The following is a 23,109-nucleotide window of genomic DNA, read 5'->3' as shown; positions in this document are numbered from 1 at the left end:
TCTTACTCACTAAGCCACCATAACTTCCTACAATATACAGATATAGATCAATCATATCCTTTAACTCACACATTAATTAGGAATTTATAAAATATCACATTCTTACAGGTATATAGGTTGCACTATTAGAAGTTATGTATAACATTAACAGTGTTAATCAACCAGAGTTCAGAACCACAGACCTACACTGTGAAATTAAACTGTTCACTTATAAACCAATGACTTTTACTAATCCAAAATCACACCATAATTTAAATTGTACAGTGTAGACAATGGTTAAAAACTATACTGTAGTAATTATTTATAAGCTGTAAAAGATGCCATTTCTAAACATCAACACTATTAAATATATATGTAAAATCAACAAATATTGATGTAAACATTTCATAGTATGGTCTTAACACTTACATGATACTGTAACTTCTTTCTGATTACTAACCATTTTAACTTATTAGTAAATGTTATGCATAAATGACGACAGAGTCTATTTGTGAAAGATACATTAATTAGTAAATGTCATTTGTTCTTATGAATATTGTAAAATAATTCTAAAAATGTTGTTGAACCAGTTCCTGATTCAAGTAAAATTGTTTTCATGTTTTGCCAGTGATAAATGTTACAAAATTGACTGACTAACAAGGTCAATTTCGTCCCAAAATTTACTGGGGCTAAAAAGCAACATTCTTGCTCAATGCAAAAGATGTATCCAATCCAACTATTTTGTACAGTTGAGCTTAGCAAACACACTCAAATGTTGTGAACAGGAATTTACTTTATGCTAATTTTGGGAAGAAGGAGAACCAGTCATAAATAATTGGGTTCTGAGCACTGGACTTACACCTACATGTAGAATGTCCCAGACTGGAAGTTTGGTTTGGGCCGAGAAAAACCTTTGAGATTTTTCAAACACAGCCTTCACTTAGCAGCAGTGACGTCTTATGAGGCTTACAAGAAAAGTGTACCTAGTTAAATGGGACAAAAAACCAAATGTGTTAGTTGGTTGTATTTTACGTCCGCTTCCACCGAGGTGATATCGCAGACAAGCGAAAAACCAAGGTCCACTTGTATTCTTATTGATGTGCACATAAAAGAACCCTTGGCAGTTTGAAATCGAGAAAATGTAGGTGAAAAAGTTTTCCACAAATCCATAGAAATACAATTATCACACATTTCTCTCATAATGATTAAAATATTATGTTGACAAGACCTTTGTACTGGCGCTTGATCTCTAGAAATGTTTTTCCTCCTTTAATTCTTGGCAAGTCTATTTGAATCACATGATTTCAGTATATTTATACAGGTCACAATTCTATGGAATACAATTACTGCTTTTTACTGAGCGACGTTTCGACTAGGCTTCTCTAGTCATTATCAGTAATAAGCAGTAATTGTATTCCATAGAATTGTGACCTGTATACTCCAGTTCAATCAATAAATGCCATTGAAACAATTCAGTATATTTATAAATATTCAAGATGAAAATTAAAAGTCAAAAATATGTTATAATAAACCACTGTATATATTCAAGCCTGGAAATGTCAGAAACAAATTAAGGCTTTTTGATAGACAATTTATTTCGCTCTCTGTCATTTTATCCAACACAGAGTTGTCCTTGTTCTGTGTTTTATTGTTATTTTTAATTAATTCATGTCAGATACAACTTCATGGTGTCTGACATTTTGACACATACAACAAAAATTGCTAATTTTAGACCTGCATGTATATGTGTTTCTGTTTTAGAAATTCTGTCCTGACATCTTGCATCACGCTCTGTGACACGATTTAATTATTAAATGGTCATAATGTGTTTAGACATTTTAATTATTTTGTTATGATATTTGGACATCTGTGACAATAATAAAAATGTTGATATACATTTAACCAACCTTTTTTTTTTAATCCATATCTTATTAAATGTGAAGAATAGTTTGTGTTCACACTGCCATATTGATAGAGAGAGAGAGAGAGAGAAATAGAGAGAGAGAGAAGAGAGAGAGAGATCCACTTGACACAAACTAGGTCATTTCGGGACTAACTATTTCAATAATACGCTTGCCCGTAGGGGTCTTTAGCAGTGTGAGGAAACCAGAGGACCCGAACAAAACCCGCAAGGTTGATCAGGCTTTCCTACTCCTTGTTCTGTACAACCGGAGAATCGAAACCACGCCAGTTGACTCAATGACAGACCTTATGATACAGCACATCAGATACATCTCAATTTTAGCATTTTCTATTAAGAAGCTTTCATATTTTATATCTAGTGTTTCATTTCATTATTTAGTCCTTTTGCCGAAATTGTCTCAACTATTTCAACAAGGTACTGTGGAAACTAACAGTAAAATAGAAGTTTAAAGCGTCAATTGGTGGCAAAGTATAATAGTGTTTTTGTGTTCAAATACCAAAGGCAGAAGTATCATTATTTGAACCATTCTACTCATATTTATCAAAACAGATTATTTTTCCACACAGTTTCCCAAACTATCTCGCAATGTGTACACAGCCTAAATTGTCAGGGTGCAATGTCTGATGAATTAAACATGACAGTGTGTCAGTTATATATTACGTTTTTGAAACAGTATTAAAAATTTGTAAAGGGATAGTGACTCTATTGGTGATCCACAGCCACATCCAGATTCTATTTATGATTAAAACAACTGCAAGGCTGTAAAATAATATTCAATGTTTCTTCTCATCATGAACTTGTTGCATATGTGGACATTTACATCAATACCAATGTTCTTTAAAGCCCTTTTTTTCATACAGATATGTAAGCCAGCTGAACTGGAAGTTGTATGTGTGATTTATGCTATCTAGGATAATAAGACTGGTTATTAGAAATTGGTACATGTACTTGTGTTTTTATCAGAGTAAAATTTCAGCTAATCAATCCCTTTGCCAGTGGTTTAATGTATGCTCTTTAGATCATAAGGTCTGTCATAGAGTCAAGCTGTGGGTTTTTTCACACTCCTCCGTATTTTTTCCCACTGCTAAAAACCCTATACGCATGTGAATTACCGGTATTGGAATAAAATTAAACCATATTATGTTAGTCCTGAAATGATGTAGTTTGTCTCGAGTGGTCATTAAATCTCTCTCTCTCTCTCTCTCTCTCTCTCTCTCTCTCTGTTAACCCAAGAGCCCCCTTATTGTAACTTTATATATAAAAATATCAGTAGCCTACTTTTCCCTCATAATGTGGTTAATGACCTTGTTGTGAGTAATATATTGATTATTGAAAAAAAAACCGGCTTAACTTAAGAATGAAATCGTAATGCATGAAAAGTGTAAATAGCCAAGTCATAGCTTTACAAAGTGTGAGGTAACAAAAGGTCACCTATAAAAAGTACTATTCTATAGAAAGTGTCAAGAAAAAAAAAAAGAATATTGTTGATCTGTGGAAATCTAATATGATTTACAGACAAACTAGTGAGTTAATAGTGTATGTGATCTTATCAACCTTGAAATATGTTGTTTACCTGTACTACATGAACATACAGAAATACAATCTTAAAGTGGAGATATTTGACCTTTGCAGAAGGCAGTTAGATATTTTTGTACATGCACATTATAAATTAAGGAGCTAGACATTTAAATAAATACTATCCATAATATTGGAAATTAAAAACATGAACTAGAATTCAATATTGGTCCATTTCAATCAATATTGATGTTATTATGGGATCCTAATAAACGATATTTAATACACAATGAACATTTTAAAATCAATACCAGTGGACATAATGTTTTAAAAATGATATATTTTTTTTTTGCAATGACCCAAAAAAACCTTATCACAGAAAATAACGTGGAAGTAATTAGAAGTTTCTGATTCACAAATAAAAAAAAAAATGTGTAGAATGGACTAAACAGGCCTATCAGTTTGGAATTTTTGCTTATTTTTGAACAAAATTGATTAGAAATTAGATTAAAGAATTTGAAAATTGGAAATGAATCGCTTTATATACACTCATACATGTATTACATTTATGTATGCTTTTAGAACTATTTTCATTCTATTTTAAGGTTCCAAAGATTAAAGCTATTCGCGTTTTAAATTGAATTTCCTTTATTTACATTAAGAAATATTGCGTTTTCAGACAGACACCAATAAATCAGCAAAATAGATTACTCAGTCAATATCATCCCTAGGGTAAAATGGAAGTATGAATGTAGTACATTATGAGAGCGGGGTTTACTAGTCCACGGGTGTACTAGTCCGAGATGCACGAAACCAGCAGGACCTACTGAAGGTTTTAGGCCATGTTTTGTCATGGTCAAAGGTCAAGGACTGACAGGGAAGTCAACAGTCAAAATATTGTTACATGGGCCAATATGGGAATCAAAAGAACCAACGACAACATGACCTCCTGAAGGTTTCAGAATATTTTATATGAGCACAATACCACGATACTGTATTATTACAAACCATTAAAACGATATTTCGAATATTAGAATATATCAGTCAATCGAAACAACTGCTTTACATTTCATTGTCAGGGTGGGTACGATATGTCATTGTTAGGGTGGGTGCGTTATGTCATTGTGGGTGCAATATGCCAGGGTGGGTGTGTTATGTCATTGTCAAGATGGGTGCATCGTTACATTTCATTGTCAGGGTGGGTGCATTACATTGTTAGGTTGGGTGTTATGTCATTGTCAGGGTGGGTGCGTCGTTTCATATCATTGTCAGGGTGGGTGCATTTCATTGTTGCATCCTGCGTTACTGACTTATGAGTTTTACCTTAGATTGATATTTCATGGTAAAAGTATACAGTTGGTGTGGTGGAAGTGTGGCCTTTGTGGGTTGTGGAAATGTCCAGTCTACAATCATCTTGGTAAATGTCTAGCCTACAATCATCTTAGTAAATGTCTTTCCTACAGTCATCTTGGTAAATGTCTAGCCTACAATCATCTTAGTAAATGTCTAGCCTACAATCATCTTGGTAAATGTCTAGCCTACAATCATCTTAGTAAATGTCTAGCCTACAATCATCTTGGTAAATGTCTAGCCTCTGTACAATCATCTTAGTAAATGTCTAGCCTACAATCATCTTGGTAAATGTCTAGCCTACAATCATCTTAGTAAATGTCTAGCCTACAATCATCTTGGTAAATGTCTAGCCTACAATCATCTTGGTAAATGTTTAGTCTACAATCATCTTGGTAAATGTCTAGCCTACATACAGTCATCTTAGTGAATGTCTAGCCTATGTACAATCATCTTGGTAAATGTCTAGTCTATGTACAATCATCTTAGTAAATGTCTAGCCTACAATCATCTTGGTAAATGTCTAGCCTACGTACAGTCATCTTAGTAAATTTCTAGCCTACAATCATCTTAGTAAATGTCCTGTCTACAATCATGCGTTAATCAAATTTCAGCTGCATTATGTCTTGCCATCACTTCCAGTCAAATCATCTCAGTGTTTGTCTTTAAGATTTAAAGTTTTATTAAATGTTTTGTTATTTCAGGTAGCATCATATATACCTCAGTTAGCTCGTTATAGTCCAGATTTATGGGGAGTTTCTGTTTGTACTATAGACGGTCAAAGGTGAGCTAATTCATTAATTATTTGGGAATTGATCGTATGATTGATAATTAATTATTGATGGAAATCAATAGTCTACATGTAGATGATAATTAATTAGATGCCAATTCTATTTATTTTTGAATTTAATTATTTAAACATTGATTTCTATTCTGATATCTGGGTTTAACAGACAATTTGACAAAAGGCCAATAAATATTTCCTTTATTTACATTATTTGGCAAATACATGGCAACCAGTTGCAATATATTATGTAATCTAAATACAGTGAACTTGGTTTCATGAAATTATTGCTGCCCAAAATTATTGGGATTTACCTAGTGGCAATTTCGTTTCATATTCTTTATTTTGTAGACCTACTTCATTTCTACAATGTTCAGATTGTTTGACCTTATTGACCAATAAGATTGTCTGTCTTGGAAGACAGGGCTTTGTTTTATTTAGGAATTATGTGAATTTTAAAACTTAAAAATATTATTAAATTCATAATGCTAGGTTCCCAAGGTGTAATCGTAGTGATCCTATCAGGTCTCATAATATATTGAGGTCAGGCGATACAATTGTATCAAAACGTATCCGAACATATCTTTACATACCAGATCGTGGACTTAATTGGGACAATCATATCATGAAAGATCACACCAAAATGGGAAACTACATGTAGCATAAAAGACTAACCGAATGTCAGTCTTTACAGGTTTCATTTTATACAGTATATTGTCAATACTTAATTGTTTTGAAATTTACTATAAATTAATTTTCACAAGAAGAATGAAAAATGTGACATGTAAATATTGAGAAAAAAATTGGTCATATTTTTATCCTTCCTTTCGGCTTGCAGTGTTTCCTTACTGTATAATATTTCATCTGGACCGCTGAGACTGCCGCTGCTATTTTACTGCATATATTAATGTGTACTCACACCAGTACACTTCTATTCATTGTCTTACTAAAGTAAAACACAATGGTGACACAATTGATATTCTCTAGATTGTCAAAAGCTTCTAAATAGAGATATATGTGCAATATTTTTCGCAACAAATATATTTTTCCTCAAAATATGATTTCCAATTGATGGTTATACATGTATCTTAGCAGATGTCATAGAAATATATCCAAGATTGTTACAGAAAAGGCACTTTCGTTAATGAGCTATTTAAGACAATCCTTTATTCTTAGACATTCTGTAGGAGATGTTGATACACCAGTTTGTTTACAATCTGTCAGTGAGTTATTGCCCTTGTCATGAAATTGATATTGTTTATTTTTAGATAATTCTATTAGAGATGTTTATATACCAGTTTGTTTACAATCTGTCTCTGAATTATTGCCCTTGTCATGAAGTTAATATCGTTTATTTTCAGATATTCTATTGGAGATGTTGATATACCAGTTTGTTTACAATCTGTCACTGAGTTATTGCCCTTGTCATGAAGTTGATATCATTTATTTTCAGATATTCTATTGGAGATGTTGATATACCAGTTTGTTTACAATCTGTCAGTAAACCTCTGACTTATGCCCTCGTACTAAACGAACAGACTCCTGAAGTGGTACATCAATATGTGGGTCATGAACCCAGTGGTCGACAATTTAATGAAATCAAACTTTCTGCTGACAGTAAGTTGTTCTATAATATTTTATATTTCTGTGGGGAAAATTAAACAGTGTACAGACTCTTCCTTTTTGTTGCTTCTGCTGTATCCAATAATTTTACTATATTTAAGGCTACTTTTCTCATCTTCAACTATCTTTTAAGATGACTATCTCACTAATTCATTTAGATGGTTCAAATTTTTACTGTTTGCCATTTGGAGTAAACTGCATAGCTAGTTAGAATATACCTTTTGCTATCTGCTTGTAACCCTTTAATTAAGACTATATTCAAGTAACTATTTATTTCAGATAAACCTCATAATCCATTGATAAATTCTGGTGCTATAGTTCTATGTTCTTTACTGAAACAAGACTTTAATTTAGCTGATCGCTTTGATTATGTGAGTATTTGATTAAATGTATATTTTTTCTGATATACTGATCATGGGCTTGGCTTCCCATTGGCAACTTCACATATAGGCCCTGGAATCTGCATCTGATTGGCTGTGAATCATTATTTGATCTTTGAGAGTCAATCAATTACAAATAACACATTATGCACGTATCATTGCTTACATCCCACTTCTACCTCGTTGCCAGTGGCAACCTTTGATAAAACTGTCCCGTTTATTTCCAATACAGGCATAAAAGTATCCGTGTATCAGAAACAGTACTCTTTCTGGAAAGCGTACTGTTCATTTCCGACAAACAAACACTAATCGCCTAGAAAGTCATAAATTTTATCACAAATAAATTTCAACTGATGAACCATCAGCTGATGCACACTTCACCAGGATTGACCCACGTTGTGCAGTGTCCTTTACATAAAGTTTAATATAATTACAGTCCTCTACGCCAGGGACAAGTTGTTTTGACGATGTGGCTGGCTCTATGTTCACCTGCTTTGTCAAAACAACTTCGTCCTTCAATACGGAGTGCAGTCTAAAAAAACATGTGATTGTTTTACGCTCAGGGTAACGCAGCAAGAAGCACATGTAAATACTACTCAGGTCGTTTCTCCACTGCGAAATCAGTCTACCACGAAATGTAACGTGAGGCACAGAAAGGGATAAATGAAAGAGCAGAAAGTATTTGTCACATTTCGCTTGACACGACTCGATAATAAATACAATTTTTCACATTTCGCTTCACAATACTCGATAGAAATGTGATGTAAGTGACTTATTAGCACCTTTCCTCAGTGTATCGGTGAAGATCAGGACAGTTTTGGTTAAGGGCCGCCTCGGGTAGGCCCCTCGACCAAAACTGTCCTGATCTTCACCGATACACCTCGGAAAGTGTGCTAATAACTACTACTTAAATGTTAACATTTTTTTATATTTTTCAGACTTCACAAATGTTTAAAAAATTAGCGGGCAATGAACATCTTAGTTTTAATAATTCAGTGTAAGTTATATCTTTATTTATTTCTTAAAACACACAGGTGTATAAACAAATAAAAAATATAAATGTTGATGAATACAATAAAATGATGCGAAAAGTTGTCAAAAAATAAGGAATCACTCACTGGAAAATGTTGTGGAAAAATCTGTATGATGGGTTTTTTTTGATTGTGTATTACTTATATTATATATTTTACATTGATTTAGACTTGCCAATTTTATGATCAGAACTGGAAAAAATGTTTATTGTAATATATATCATGTTTTCGTTTTTTTAGGGGTTATTAAAAAATAAGGTTGATATTATTTACTAAAGTGTTTTTTTAAACAGATTTTATTGAATCTCAAACTTAATTTTAAGAAGTTATCATAAGAGATTAAAAAAGATTATATATATATATATATATATATATATATATATATATATATATATATATAATATATATTTGTTGTACATGTAGGTGTATTTTACAAAAGTAAATGGACCCTTAGTCCCTTCCTTAAAATGTAATCTAAACAGGATATGATACGATCTGTAAATAAAGGTTGGTAGTTTCATTTGTGTTATTTACAATGTAAACAGTAAATAATAATGGGGAGTGTTAAGTCCTTGTTAAACACCTATCTAAGTGTTATTGTAGATAAGAATCAATATAAAATCTTTATTAAATGATGTACCTTTGGGAATTAATGTATATTGTTAATGTACCCAATTATTATAACTGAAGATAGATATATTAAATTATTACAATTGATATAATATTAAGTATTTGATTAAAATTTTAATTTGAAAGTAATAAACAATGTTTACAATTATTACAAAATCTAACAACTTAGGTACTCTTTATGTAATATAAGTAAATCATTTGTTACAAAAATATAAGTTATTCATATTTCAAATATAACATATTACCAATAGGCCTACCTACCACCTTCATTCAGTCACACATAGACCCAGTCTGCGCAAGGTCCTAGAACAAAAATTAATCTAAAAAATAGAAAGCTTCATTTTCCCTACTATAAGACACAAGAAATTGTTAACTAGAAATTAATTATAAAAATTATATTACATTGTATTTGTTAGATGTGCACCATCCCTCCTAAAATTTTGTTTTGATTCTTTTATTTTTAATTCACTTGAATAAAAAAGAACAAATGAATTCTTTTTAGGATGGGAGATAACCTGTGATCTTGCTCGGTCTCCAAATTCCCAAATAAATGTAAAGAAAAGATGAAATGTACATTTTATAACAATTTTACAATTTTTATGCAGAAATACTTTACATTATATGTACCTGTGGTTTTTCTTACAGATTTTTGTCTGAACGTGAAACAGCAGACAGAAACTTTGCTCTAGGTTACTATCTCCGTGAATATAAGGTAAATAAATTATGTTAGTTATAGAATAGAATTCAGTTTAATGTGAATGCATTGTTGAACTGTTACATAAGTAATTCTGGGACTAATGTACCTATATTTTTATATACGATAGTTAAATGTTCAGATTTGTTTGGACAGTGACATTTCCACCTGTTTTTCTCTGAATTTTGTCATTTTTATGTACATTTAATACGAAAAAGAATCAACCTTGTTCTGTTTTGTTTTGTGCTATTGGACATTTATGGCAAGGTTAACTTTCCTCGTCAATCCTGCAGGAGTTGACCATGACAGGTTGGAATTGGTCATAAAAAACTTATATTGAGAAAGGTAAAATACTAAAGAGTATGTTGAAGGATGTAGTTTGTGTTGTAAAATTACAGTACTTGTCTACTGAAAGTTATGATGAACACTACTACACTTTTAATGCTTATGTGATCTGTAAGTGTTCTTGACAAATCTTGAACCCCACTCATCAAAATTTCGTTTGAATAGTTATTAATTTTTTAATAAAAATGCAGAAAGGTTGTAAGTAATAATTCTTCATGTTAAGCCTAGCTCAAAACCCACCGCATGTGTTTTGACACACATGGGTCCTAGGGTTTGGTAGCTAGCAGACAAGCCACAAGAAACTTGGTAAACATTTTGTATGTGCAGGACCAAAAGTCTGTACAGCCAGTTGGAAATCTTCTATGGTGCCGAACATATGCAAGTGACGCATAAGTCTCTTGCACAGGTTTATTAAAGCTTTCCCTGTAGACTGCCTGTAGTAGCAGGTATGATAGGTTGTGAGCTAGGCTTTAAATTTTAATTAAGTAAAAACAAGTGCTAAATTAATCTTGGTCTTGTACATGTAGTTGCGATCAATAAATTGATATCTTGAGAACGGGAGCCACGGTTGCTCTGAGTAAAATGTTGACTCGCTAGCCCGAAGGTCACGTGTTCGTTCCTTGCGTTGTCAAAAAAAGTTCAGTGGGATTTTCTGGACAGAGGAATGGCCTGGCAAGGGACAATTCAACAAGGTTTCTGTGTATACATTGGCATGCATGTAAAAAAAACAACATGGCAGTTGGAATCCGTTATAAGCGTAGGCTGTAGTGCCATTATTCGAGCAAAATTTCTCTCATAACATAGTTTTTGGCATATGCCTGTCTTCATTAGGGTAGTCCGAGCAAAACGGTAGGACGTTTCATTTTTTTTATGTTGAGAATGGTTCCAGTCTTAGTAATAAGGTTGGACAGAATAATCAGTAACTAGTAGTAATTATTACTAATTTCCCTTTCAGAATACAAATTAAAATGTTCTATACATTTAATTATTTATTATTTTCAGTGTTTTCCTAAAGGTACTAATTTAATGGAGACTTTAGACTTTTATTTTCAAGTGAGTTTTTGTATTTTATGCCAGTATATTCCACATTACATACAGTAACTAGCCGACAACTACCATATATGTAGGTGCATTAGTTGGGGGGATGTCAAGGGGGCTACTTTGTGTCCTGAGATAAGATTACACAAAGTTTCATTAGAAAGTCTGGTGCCAAAAAGTAGGACGTTAAACCCGATTTCGATTCATCTCAATTTTGCAATAATAGGCATATCAGGTAAAAAATAACATATTTTTACAAATAAGAGTATTGCCTTGACTGCGATAATAATTAATCATTTGACATTATCTACGTTTGATTTGATTAAAATTGGCATCTTCATGTGTCCTACTTTAACTAATGGTACAAGAAAGACTGTGACAAAGAATGTGGTTTAAAAGTTGAATGTCTACATACACTATTCCAAGTTGGAATTATTGCAGGAGCTAAATATTTTCATATCAACTCAATTTCTAGTACCGATTTGTGACATTTTTTTGACATCAGCAATGTAGACCTGGGCCTTTAAATATATATCACAGTATAAAACAAAGTACACTACAATCTGGATGATCCAGATTTATATTGATTATAGTTTAAACTATATAATATTATATAATTTATCTTAGTTGTGTTCAGTAGAAGTTACAGCCCAGTCAGGTTCAGTGATCGCTGCATCTTTAGCCAATGGTGGAATCTGTCCAATAACGGGAGAGCGAGTTCTAGATGCTGGAGCTGTTAGAAATACTCTGTCATTGATGCACTCCTGTGGAATGTACGATTATTCAGGACAATTTGCTTTTGATGTAAGTGTAGAGAACCATTAGTTTTTTCATGTCAACTTCCCATACGGCTCATTTTAAAAAAACCAATAAATATTTTGATAAAATTTGTTTATAATGTCTATGAATTTTTATGTGGACACATATTGTAGTCGCCACTATCTGTCTCGTAGTCCATTCACAATTTATTTGTGGACCATCTAGAGGTCAGAATTTTCATTCGATTTTGATGAAACTTAAATATGCTTATATCCTAAAGATCTTGGTTCATTTCGATATTGGCATGTATCGAATTGTATCTTCATGGATTATGGCCCCTGATTGTTCGAAAAATAACGTTTTTAGCTTGTGGACACTCTAGAGGTCACAATTTTCATCTGATTTTGATGAAATTTGAAATGTATGTTTATTACCCAAAGATCTTGGTTCCTTTCGATATTTATACATATCGGATCGTAACTTCCTGAATTATGGCCCCTGTTTTTACGAAACATCTAGTCCCTCTAAGGTCACAATTATTATCAGTTTTATGATGGTTGATTTTTGTGAAAATCGCACCAAAACTGCCGGAAAAAATGGCCTCCTCTTGTACGCAAATAATTTAGACACATGGTATATCAAGGTTGTGGACACTCTATAGGCCACAATTTTGATCCGATTTTGATGAAACTTTAAATTTATGTTTATATCACAAAGATCTTGGTTCCTTTCAATAATCGCACATATCCGAATGTAACTGACTGGATTATAGCCCCTATTTATACGAAAAATCATGTTTTTAGCTTGTGGACCCTCTAGAGGGCACAATTTTTATCAGATTTTAAAAAAACGTTTTAATGTATCACCGTTACACCCTAATGGCGGTCGAGTTTGAATTTCGTGAAAATCAGATCAAAAATGCCTAACAAAATGGCTTCTCATAGTGTAAAAGTATGTAATACCAAGGTTATGGTCACTCTAAAAGTCACAAATTTTAATCAATTTTGATGAAACCTAAAATATATCTCTATATCCCAAATATCTCCATCCATTTCAATATTTGCGCATTTCAGACCATAACTGCTTGGAATATGGCCCCAAGTGATTGTATGAAAAATTGCTTTTTATACGCCCACATTGAAATGTGGTCGTATATTGTCGTCGCCCCTGTCCGTCCGGTGTCCACAATTGCTTGTGGACGCTCTAGAGGCTAAAGTTAATATCCGATTGACTTTAAATTTATACACAGTGTTTAAGGTCATGAGACGAAGAAGCCTATTGATTTTCAGCGATTTCCGATAATTACTTACAGAGTTATGGCCCTTGATCACTTCAAAAAATCTTATGGACGCTCTAGAGGTCAAAGTTAATATCCGATTGACTTTAAATTAATACACAGTGTTTAAGGTCATGAGACGAAGAAGCCTATTGATTTTCAGCAATTTCTGATAATTACTGCCAGAGTTATGGTCCTTGATCACTTTGAAAAATCTTGTGGACGCTCTAGAGGCTAAAGTTAATATCCGATTGAGTTTAAATTTATACACAGTGTTTAAGGTCATGAGACGAAGAAGCCTATTGATTTTCAGCGATTTCCGATAATTACTGCCAGAGTTATGGCCCTTGATCACTTAAAAAAATCTTGTGGACGCTCTAGAGGTCAAAGTTAATATCCGATTGTCTTCAAATTTATACACAGTGTTTAAGGTCATGAGACGAAGAAGCCTATTGATTTTCAGCGATTTCCGATAATTACTTCCAGAGTTATGGCCCTTGATCACTTCAAAAAATCTTATGGACGCTCTAGGGGTCAAAGTTAATATCCGATTGACTTTAAATTAATACACAGTGTTTAAGGTCATGAGACGAAGAAGCCTATTGATTTTCAGCAATTTCTGATAATTACTGCCAGAGTTATGGTCCTTGATCACTTTGAAAAATCTTGTGGACGCTCTAGAGGCTAAAGTTAATATCCGATTGAGTTTAAATTTATACACAGTGTTTAAGGTCATGAGACGAAGAAGCCTATTGATTTTCAGCGATTTCCGATAATTACTGCCAGAGTTATGGCCCTTGATCACTTCAAAAAATCTTGTGGACGCTCTAGAGGTCAAAGTTAATATCCGATTGACTTCAAATTTATACACAGTGTTTAAGGTCATGAGACAAAGAAGCCTATTGATTTTCAACGATTTTCGATAATTACTGCCTGAGTTATGGCTCTTGATCACTTCAAAAAATCTTGTGGACGCTCTAGAGGTCAAAGTTAATATCCGATTGACTTTAAATTTATACACAGTGTTTAAGGTCATGAGATGAAGAAGCCTATTGATTTTCAGCGATTTCCAATAAATACTGCCAGAGTTATGACCCTTGATCACTTTGAAAAATCTTGTGGACGCTCTAGAGGCTAAAGTTAATATCCGATTGAGTTTAAATTTATATACAGTGTCTTTAAGGTCATGAGACGAAGAAGTTTATTCATTTACAGCGATTTTCGATAATTACTGCCAGAGTTATGGCCCTTGATCACTTCAAAAAATCTTGTAAATGCTCTAGAGGCTAAAGTTAATATCCGATTGACTTTAAATTGATACAGAGTGTTTGAGGTCATGAGACGAAGAATCGTATTGATTTTCAACGATTTCCGATAATTACTGCCAAAGTTATGGTCCTTGATCACTTTTAAAAACCTTGTGACCCTCTAGAAGCTAAAGTTATCATCCGATTGACTTCAGATTCATACACAGAGTGTAAGGTCTTGAGACAAACAAGTATATTGATTTTCAATGAATTTGTATGACTTGAACAGCTAAATCCATGATGTTAAAAGTTTCCTATACTAAACGTTAGCATGGGGCAAAACTTTATAAAAACCAAACGAATTCTAATGGTTTTCTGATAATTAATTAATGAGTTGTTACTCTTAATCAGATTTTAATGTATTATAAATGTTTCATTACCGAAAAAAGTAAAAATATGTGACAACTCTTGTTGACTGCCCGGACGAGTTAGCTGGCGTATGTTTCGTTGCCTGGCAACCTATCTTTATTTAGGTTCTTCTCTATCCATCTCTTGCAAAATGTGGGCGTATCTGACCTGGCAACCACTGGTTATCAGATTTTAAAAACCATTTAAATATATCTCCGTTTTATATAACGAAGGTTGAATTTCGGGAAAATTGAAACGAAACTGCCCGACAAAGTATGTAATACGAAGGTTGTGGACCCTCTCAAGGTCACAAGGTTTGTCTGATTTTGATGAAACTTAAAATATGTCTTCATATCCCAAAGATCTGTCTCTTTTGATATTCATGCATTTCAGACTATAACTTCTTGGATTATGGTCCCTGATTGTATGAAAAATCGCAGGTTTTTTTTTTTTTTTTAGCTTGTTGTCTATCCATCTCTTGAAAAACGTGGATGTATCTTATCTGGCAAACGCTGGTTAAATGTAGGTTTACCAGCTAAGTCTAGTGTATCTGATAGTGTATTATAATATATTTTTTCTATATAGGTAGGTTTACCAGCTAAATCTGGTGTATCTGGCAGTGTAATGTTAGTGGTACCTAATGTAATGGGTGTATATATGTGGGCACCACCTTTAGATCAATATGGTAATAGTTGTAAAGGTATACAATTCTGTGAGGTAAATATGAAGGGGATGTCCCAGATTTCACAACTTTGTTTTACATTTTTCAAATCAACCACTAAATTGTAAAGTAATGCTAATTAATTACCTGCCATGAAAGTTTCAGCTTATAATGAAGTTATTTTAAAATGATCACCCTGATCTGATTTGGGTCTATTATTTAGCTGTGTACATTTCCTGATTAAAAGTGGTATTAAATGATCTACAAAATGTAGACATACCCTGGCTTGTGCATGACCTACTATGAAATTAAAAATGTTACTTTATTTTGTCAGTGTAAGTGATAATGCCTTGTTTAATCTATATATTTTATAGGAGCTGGTTGATAAATTTAATTTTCACAACTATGATAATTTACGACACACACATCGTAAACTTGATCCACGTGTACAGGAATACACTAATGCAGCTAATGCAGTGGTGGAATTACTTTTTGCGGCTAAAAACGCTGATACATCACAACTCAGAAGGTATGCTAAACTTATAATAGCTGTTTAGATTAATGATGGATGATGGTTTTGTTACTGCTCAAACACACTGCCTAAAAAAAACACAGCCTGTTCAAGTTCATTACATCTGACATTTGCTTAGTAGGCTGTTAATATTAGTCTGTAATCATTACCACTCATAAATACTATGATCAGAACCATATCCCGCCATTTTGTTTAAATATTTCTACCAAGAGATCTGTCCTATTCATAAGGTTGAAATGTAGACCAGAAGATAACTCTGCAATTCACCTTCAAAATTTGTGATCTGAAAATTCTACCAAAGGGGTTCTATTCTTTACGATCCAATAAACAATCCAGCCGAGTTTTAATTATTTCATTTGGTCTGTGTAAAGTTCCGGAAGCTTTCATGAGTGTAATAACTCCTCAATTTCTATTTGCTAAATTCTGAATTCATCCAGTCAAATAGAGACCTGTAGAGAGTTCACAAGGAATTGTCGATTTATTTGGTTAAATTATATTTTTAGATGTTTGTTATCTGGTATGGATATGTCACAGGCTGATTATGATGGTCGTACAGCTTTACATGTTGCTAGTGCTGAAGGCCATGCAGAGATCGTCAATTTCTTATTATATAAATGCAACGTTTCTCCATTTCTTGAAGACAGGTAAGATAGAATGGCACAATATTCCAGACTAAAAGGCAAATATCAAGTTCCAGACAACACACAATGAAAATTAGTCTTCCTGAAAAAAGCATGTTGCTCCAAACACTATTGAATCTAATAATCCTAACATCATACAGCTATCTAGAATTGACATAACTTTATATATATTTCACACAGTCAGTTTTATAGTATTAGAAAGTTAGTCTTAGTCAATGGCTGAGGATGACCTCATTTATGTCTATTAACACTATTTTCAATGTCGTATAAAACTGGGGTCTGTTGTTCTAAACCCAGTTATTTTAATAATTGTTAGCTAATCGACTGATTAAAGTTAATCCAAGAGAGGACAGTTTGGTCATTTGCTTAATATTAAATTTTTAAATTCAATGTACATGTATAACAACTTCATAGAAGTTAGTATTAACAAGAAACTGAAGAAAATGGAACAACTGTGCAGTCAGTTCACAAAAAGATAACTGTAGAATTTCTTACATAAAACACTATGAAAAAATCTATAGAATAGTATTTGCCAATAGCAATTTTACCATAAATCTGTAGGAAAAACTATAGGAATTGCACTACAGAAGCTGTAGAATATATGGGGCAGTTATTTCCTACAGGCCCCTCAAATTCTGTAGAGTACCATAGAATTTCATCTAAAAGAAAATGGGATTAGCCCCCCCCCCCTCAGTTTGTGTCCAGTGGATGTAAAATCTCTCTCTCTCTCTCTACTTCTCTCTCTCTCTCTCTCTCTCCTGACAAGCAATCTGATTAAAATACAGATCTATATTTCATTGGTTTTTTTATTATACTTCCGATGGCCTGAAGATCTGACTGGTTGTAGTAGAAGGTTTCATCAGGGGTTGTACAAGCGGCTTTTGTCCCTATAACCGAGGAATCGAAACCATGACAGACCTTATGATACAGCGCGCACGTGCTAAACATTCGGCCATCCAACCCCCCCAGCTATATAACAACTCTTTCAGATCCTAGTGTAGTAAAGACAAGTAAAATGAAATTTTGAACTATAAAAACGAAACGAAATAGGATCTATTAAATCAGATTGTCAGAGGAGCAAATATTTCCCTTAAAAACATTTACATATTTACATGCCTGTGCTTATTAAATCTTGCTGATAATTTAATATACACCCCCTGGAAAGTTGTGGGATGGAGTTGTCTATCGTGTATTCTCTAGCAGTGAGTCAAGTGAAGTGGTTTAGATCCGAAGTTTGTACATGACAAGAAGTAGGGTCACCCTCATGGGTTTTCTCTCTATATATCAACACACCTATGGACCATTATTAAGAAACACTGTAGATTCACCTTAGCAAATATTTATACAACCATGCACCCTCTGCTTGCTGGAACAGTTCTATAACCACTCACTCTCTTCGAGTCACTGCATAACATTGTTGTACTTTTCAGGTGGGGTTTTACCGCTTTGGATGATGCGAAAAGATTTCGAAAAACAGTTGTAGCTGCTGAATTAGAAAAATGTATGCAGGAAAAGGTACCAAGTTCTGATGAATCTTAGATTATGGTTAATTCTACCTCACTTAATACATAATCAAATTTGATTGGTTTATCACAACCAGTCAAGGAAATATAAGCCAATCAGATGGATTATCAAAGCTGGCTAGCCATTGCAGAAGCAAGGAACTTCTTTTGATGAGCATAATACACATGGCAAGCTGATAAAAAGCAATACCAAAGAATATTATATTAAATCTTATCAGAATTTAAATAACGGTATGCAAATATATGAAATTGTTTGGATTGTTAATATTTGACGAAAATTTCATGTGTTACATATTCAAATGAGTAAGTGTGATCAGAATTTGAATATGTGAAGTAAAATAAAATGGTACCAAGTCACTGTTCTATTTTGTTATTTGATCTTGTTGTCACTTATAATGTCACAGGGATGTAACTCTGAGATATAGAGGAAAGAATCGTCACAGTTTTTATGTAGTGTGTTGTTTCGAGTGATAATAAAAATTGGTGTGCACTTTGCACTTACTATATACAGACTTTCAGTTTGATCTTGTGAAAAATATTTTAGTAATGGCTGAAATTGGTGTCTGATGTTTGTTTGAATCATGCAAGTCATCTATTGAAAAACATCAATTACTGAATCATTTTGGACGCATATGAGGATTGATTGAATTGGATTTAGATAAAATTAGCTATTTGTGTGTGTGTGTCTGTGGGGGGGGGGGGGGTGTAATTCAATATTATATATTTTTCAGATCATTACAAATATGCTCTAAGATAAAAATGATCTTTTTATGTCTGACAGACATATCACAACATGTATCTACTTGATGTCCCTTAACATAACATATACCTAACTTGACCTAATATTTGTTAAGTGGAAGTTAACTCTATTTCTCATTCTTTAAGAATATTTATGTCATGTGCTTAGCAAGCAATTATTATCTGAAAGTAAGTATTTGTAATGACAAGGAAACCCAAATTATAAACTGAAGTTAATTACTCACTGAGCCAGATATTATTGTTATCTTAGTGACTACCATACTCACAAGTTACTATGTAATGCTAGCACAGCTCCATCCATGGTCTTGGATGTGTCCTACATAGGCTACTGATGGCTATCTAGATATTTCTGGTTTCCCTTGAGATATGTTATATTATTAAAGTAACAAATATATTTTCCCTGATATGAAAGTTGATGGTTTATATATATATATTTTGGATCTGGACTGTCAGGGACATTTTTCTTTAAATTCCAAATTAACTTGCATGGTAAATTATATGACAGACTAGTTATACTCCTTTCTATAAATATGTTGCCTAATGTGATAATTTATATTGGTACCCTGGTACATATTTGAGGATGGATGGAACATTGTATATTATAATTGTATTGTATTTATTTGAAATATGTACATCTATTATAATTGTATATATTTGAAATAATATGTACATCTATTTTAAACAGTTCTTGTTTAACGATTTTAACATGTAGCACAGACTTTGGTTGGGGTGTGTGGGAGGCTGTGGCCAAATAGTTTTTCCCAAAAATAATTATTTTTACAAAATGTTTTAGAAGAGTAAAATTCAACAGAGACAAAAAAAACCCCAAAAAACGCCTATTGTCAGAATGTGTCACGGAGTGAAAAATTGCAACCATAAGCAAGCTTCAAAAAGCTTGCTTCACTTGGAGTGATAGCTTCTGTGTGCAATTGTATTTTACCTCACAGCTACATAAGATTGATAATCCTTTACAGGATTTTAGTTTATTTATGTTATATAGAAATTATATTAAGATAGTAGTTATGCTACATCTGAATTCCATGACACAGTTTCACAGATATGTGAGAATTATATACAGAAACACAGTGAAAATGTCCCTAACTCATATAAGTATGTGATTTCAAATCTTGTTTGAGAGATGCACTTAAATCTTGAATTCAGAATGTAACAATACCAGATCACCCGGATATGTGAGAATGGTAATAATCAGTATCCGGTAAATGGATCACATATTAATTCTCTCAAACGTAGAGAATGTAATTAGAAATAGTGCAGACATGGTGTATAAAATGTGGTTATTAGAAAGCTAGGATCTATAAAATTCCAACAGTTCTATGACAGACGCAATGATATTCCAGAGTAGGCACCTGAACACCGCGAGGACGTGTCATTTCTTCAATTCAAGAGTCCATGCAGTACCAGGGACACTTGAAGAAGCATTGCAACAGAAATCTGTATCTCCTCCAGTTGGCGACGTTCGTTGCATGTTGCGTGTGGCTGCTACAATTGGACACGCACGTTTCATGTGTACCACTTGTGGTTAGGTTGGTCTGTGTTCCTTGCGCAATTGTTCAGCATATGCAGTCGTGCCAAATATCCCCTTTCAGTTGCTTTATATTTCACCAGCACTTCCAGCCAAACCAATGGGGCATTTTCATTGCGTCTCCGTATTATTTCATTGTAATAATTGTAATTGATAATTTGTTTTGAATAAGTGTCAAGTGCCAATAGAGTCCAATCTGAACAAAATGTTATCTCATATCTCAGTTTTATCATTATATAAGAAACAAGTATTAAACGTTGATAGTTTTATTGTGGTTTTATTTGGTTTGTTTAGTCTTGTCTTCAGTTTTATGATGTGTTTAGTCTTGTCTTCGTTTGTTCACAGTACTCTTTCTACAATTTGTACGGTCTGTATGTTGAAAGCTAACAGGTCAACGAAGAGACTCATTTATCATTTTGTAAAGATTGTTTTTAATTAGAGCAGAAAATAAATGCCCATTGTAGAACTTGGTCAGGGTATGGTGTAATGAACTACACGCCATGATTAATCACTATAATTCAATATTTTTTACTCAATTAAAACTGGAGTCTCGAACAATCAAATTGCTTATCACTCTGCTATTGTGTAGTGAAATTATACACCAAGTTCCACCACTCTCGGAATCAAGGTTTTGTCCAAAATTGTCGACAAATTACACTGCTTATCTCTGTCAAGCATAAGAAGAAAATGCACACCGTGCCATTCACCCAATGAACATCTACACCAAGATTGAACATTCTACCTCAATTAGAATCATAGCTATTGCGCCCCAAGCACCGACAAATCAAATTGCTTATCTATGAGGGGTTAAAGCAAGAAATGCAGATCATTCAATTCCTCCAAGACATTCAACTGATGAGCATCTTCACTGTGTATCAAGTCTCAACATTATTGTTTTCCAAAAAGTGTGAAGAACAGTTGTGTAGGGCGGGGGTTCTGGCAAGGAAGAACATCTAGTTGTTTGGATGGGACAACAATCTGAGGCCCCATGTACTCTTTGACCTTTATTCTGTCCACGTACGTGGTTGTCCGTTGGTCAAATTAAAGGAACGGTTTTTAATCCTGGCTCTATAAAATAAGCTTATTATAACTACTTTTTTCCATTAGTCATATTCTACAATATACACCTAGTAATCACGTAACACTTTTATGTGTTTATGTACGTGCTGACAAGTTATTTCATCGATATTGGAAGATTTGTATGTTGACGGTTAAAAATAAAAATTATCAAAAGTGACGTTATGTCGCATTCAAAACTCTTTCGTTAAGTTGAGTTAATCCGTCTGCAAAAATCCCAGACGATGATATACAGGAACTGATCAGATATAAAATTAATAATTCGAACATTTATATTTTCAGAATATTGAAATTATATAAGCAGATACAAGTTTATAATACGAAACTTTATATTTCCAGAAAAGTGAAATTACTACCACCATGACATTGGCAAAATACAAATATAATACTAATAAAATAAATAAATAATTAATAGTTAATAACAAATAATTAATAACAACAATGTCTTTATTTGGATGAGACGATAAATATAATGAGGACAATTTTGCCCCAGCCCCTACCACCCAATTCCTTTTATAATAAATATATAACGTTTATAAACACTGCAAAATGTAACATTAACAACAACAAATTATAGATATACCGAATCGGAAATATACAAGACAAGTTATATATACCCTTAAAAAAAGTAGGGGATATTGAAATGCAAATACCAGGTTGTGATATGATAGATAGTCATGGACACTTGACATGCTTTGAGAGTATGTTCACAGATGAAGAACTTATCGCCCCAACAGAACCACTGAGCTGCACGTGCGACCCGCAATAGCGCCATACACGTGCGCGTGGGTGTGTGTGTGTGTGTGTCATTGTCAAATTTGACACTTCAAGGAAGGGTTGATGAAAACTGCCGCGTGCTGGTTTATCCTAGTAATGTTTGCTTTCCTATCGGTTTTTGCATAAGACTTAGCGTATCTTTGCTTTAGCGTGTTATGTTTAATTTGCAATGAGACGTCATCAACATGATGAACGTCTACTTGCTATTGGCATGCTTCAAAGGGGTTCTACACAGCGAGAGAGTGGCCAACATGCTTAAAGGACAATATTGGTGTCAGTCATTATAAAATATGTGATAGAGCTCGTTAAATACATCCCAAATATAATTTTAACACAGAGATCATTGCTACGACAGCTGAGTAACAAGCACGTGAAGAAACGGGAAGTTACGTCAAACATGACAAACACGAGTTGTCCTTCTATATAACAGACTGAAGTAACGAGCGGTAACAGACAAACGATCGAATTTCATTTCACTGATAATTCAGTTGAAGATGAAAAGTTGTTATATGAGACGATGAGAGGACATCTGACAATTCAAAAAAAGAATTGGCTGTCAGTAGATAAAAGATAACAAACAAATTAGAAAAAGTCTGTGCATTACCATGTTTTT

At 33.4% G+C, this 23,109-nt stretch overlaps 1 protein-coding gene across 3 annotated transcripts in view; it reads left to right on the top strand.

Moving 5' to 3' along the window:
- The window catches only part of LOC126808884 (glutaminase kidney isoform, mitochondrial), a 29,798-nt gene extending 8,887 nt beyond the window's left edge, over window positions 1-20,911 (top strand). For 2 of the 3 annotated variants that reach the window (XM_056098634.1, XM_056098632.1), the window contains exons 5-15: window positions 5,477-5,552; window positions 7,006-7,169; window positions 7,455-7,546; window positions 8,494-8,552; window positions 9,862-9,928; window positions 11,258-11,308; window positions 11,921-12,097; window positions 15,569-15,700; window positions 16,019-16,173; window positions 16,680-16,820; window positions 18,248-20,911. In XM_056098634.1, coding sequence (XP_055954609.1) covers window positions 5,477-5,552; window positions 7,006-7,169; window positions 7,455-7,546; window positions 8,494-8,552; window positions 9,862-9,928; window positions 11,258-11,308; window positions 11,921-12,097; window positions 15,569-15,700; window positions 16,019-16,173; window positions 16,680-16,820; window positions 18,248-18,356 — 1,223 coding nt within the window. In that variant the 3' untranslated portion in view covers window positions 18,357-20,911. Of the gene's footprint in view, window positions 1-5,476; window positions 5,553-7,005; window positions 7,170-7,454; window positions 7,547-8,493; window positions 8,553-9,861; window positions 9,929-11,257; window positions 11,309-11,920; window positions 12,098-15,568; window positions 15,701-16,018; window positions 16,174-16,679; window positions 16,821-18,247 lie in introns of those variants that run through there. The other variant, XM_056098635.1, reaches the window with a different exon arrangement.
- Window positions 20,912-23,109: the final 2,198 nt, after the last annotated feature.

The sequence above is a fragment of the Patella vulgata genome, chromosome 1, assembly GCF_932274485.2.
Source record: "Patella vulgata chromosome 1, xgPatVulg1.2, whole genome shotgun sequence".
NCBI lineage: Eukaryota > Metazoa > Mollusca > Gastropoda > Patellidae > Patella > Patella vulgata.
The sequence above is the reverse complement of the archived record's forward strand: the minus strand, read 5'-3'. Positions and strand labels throughout refer to the sequence as shown.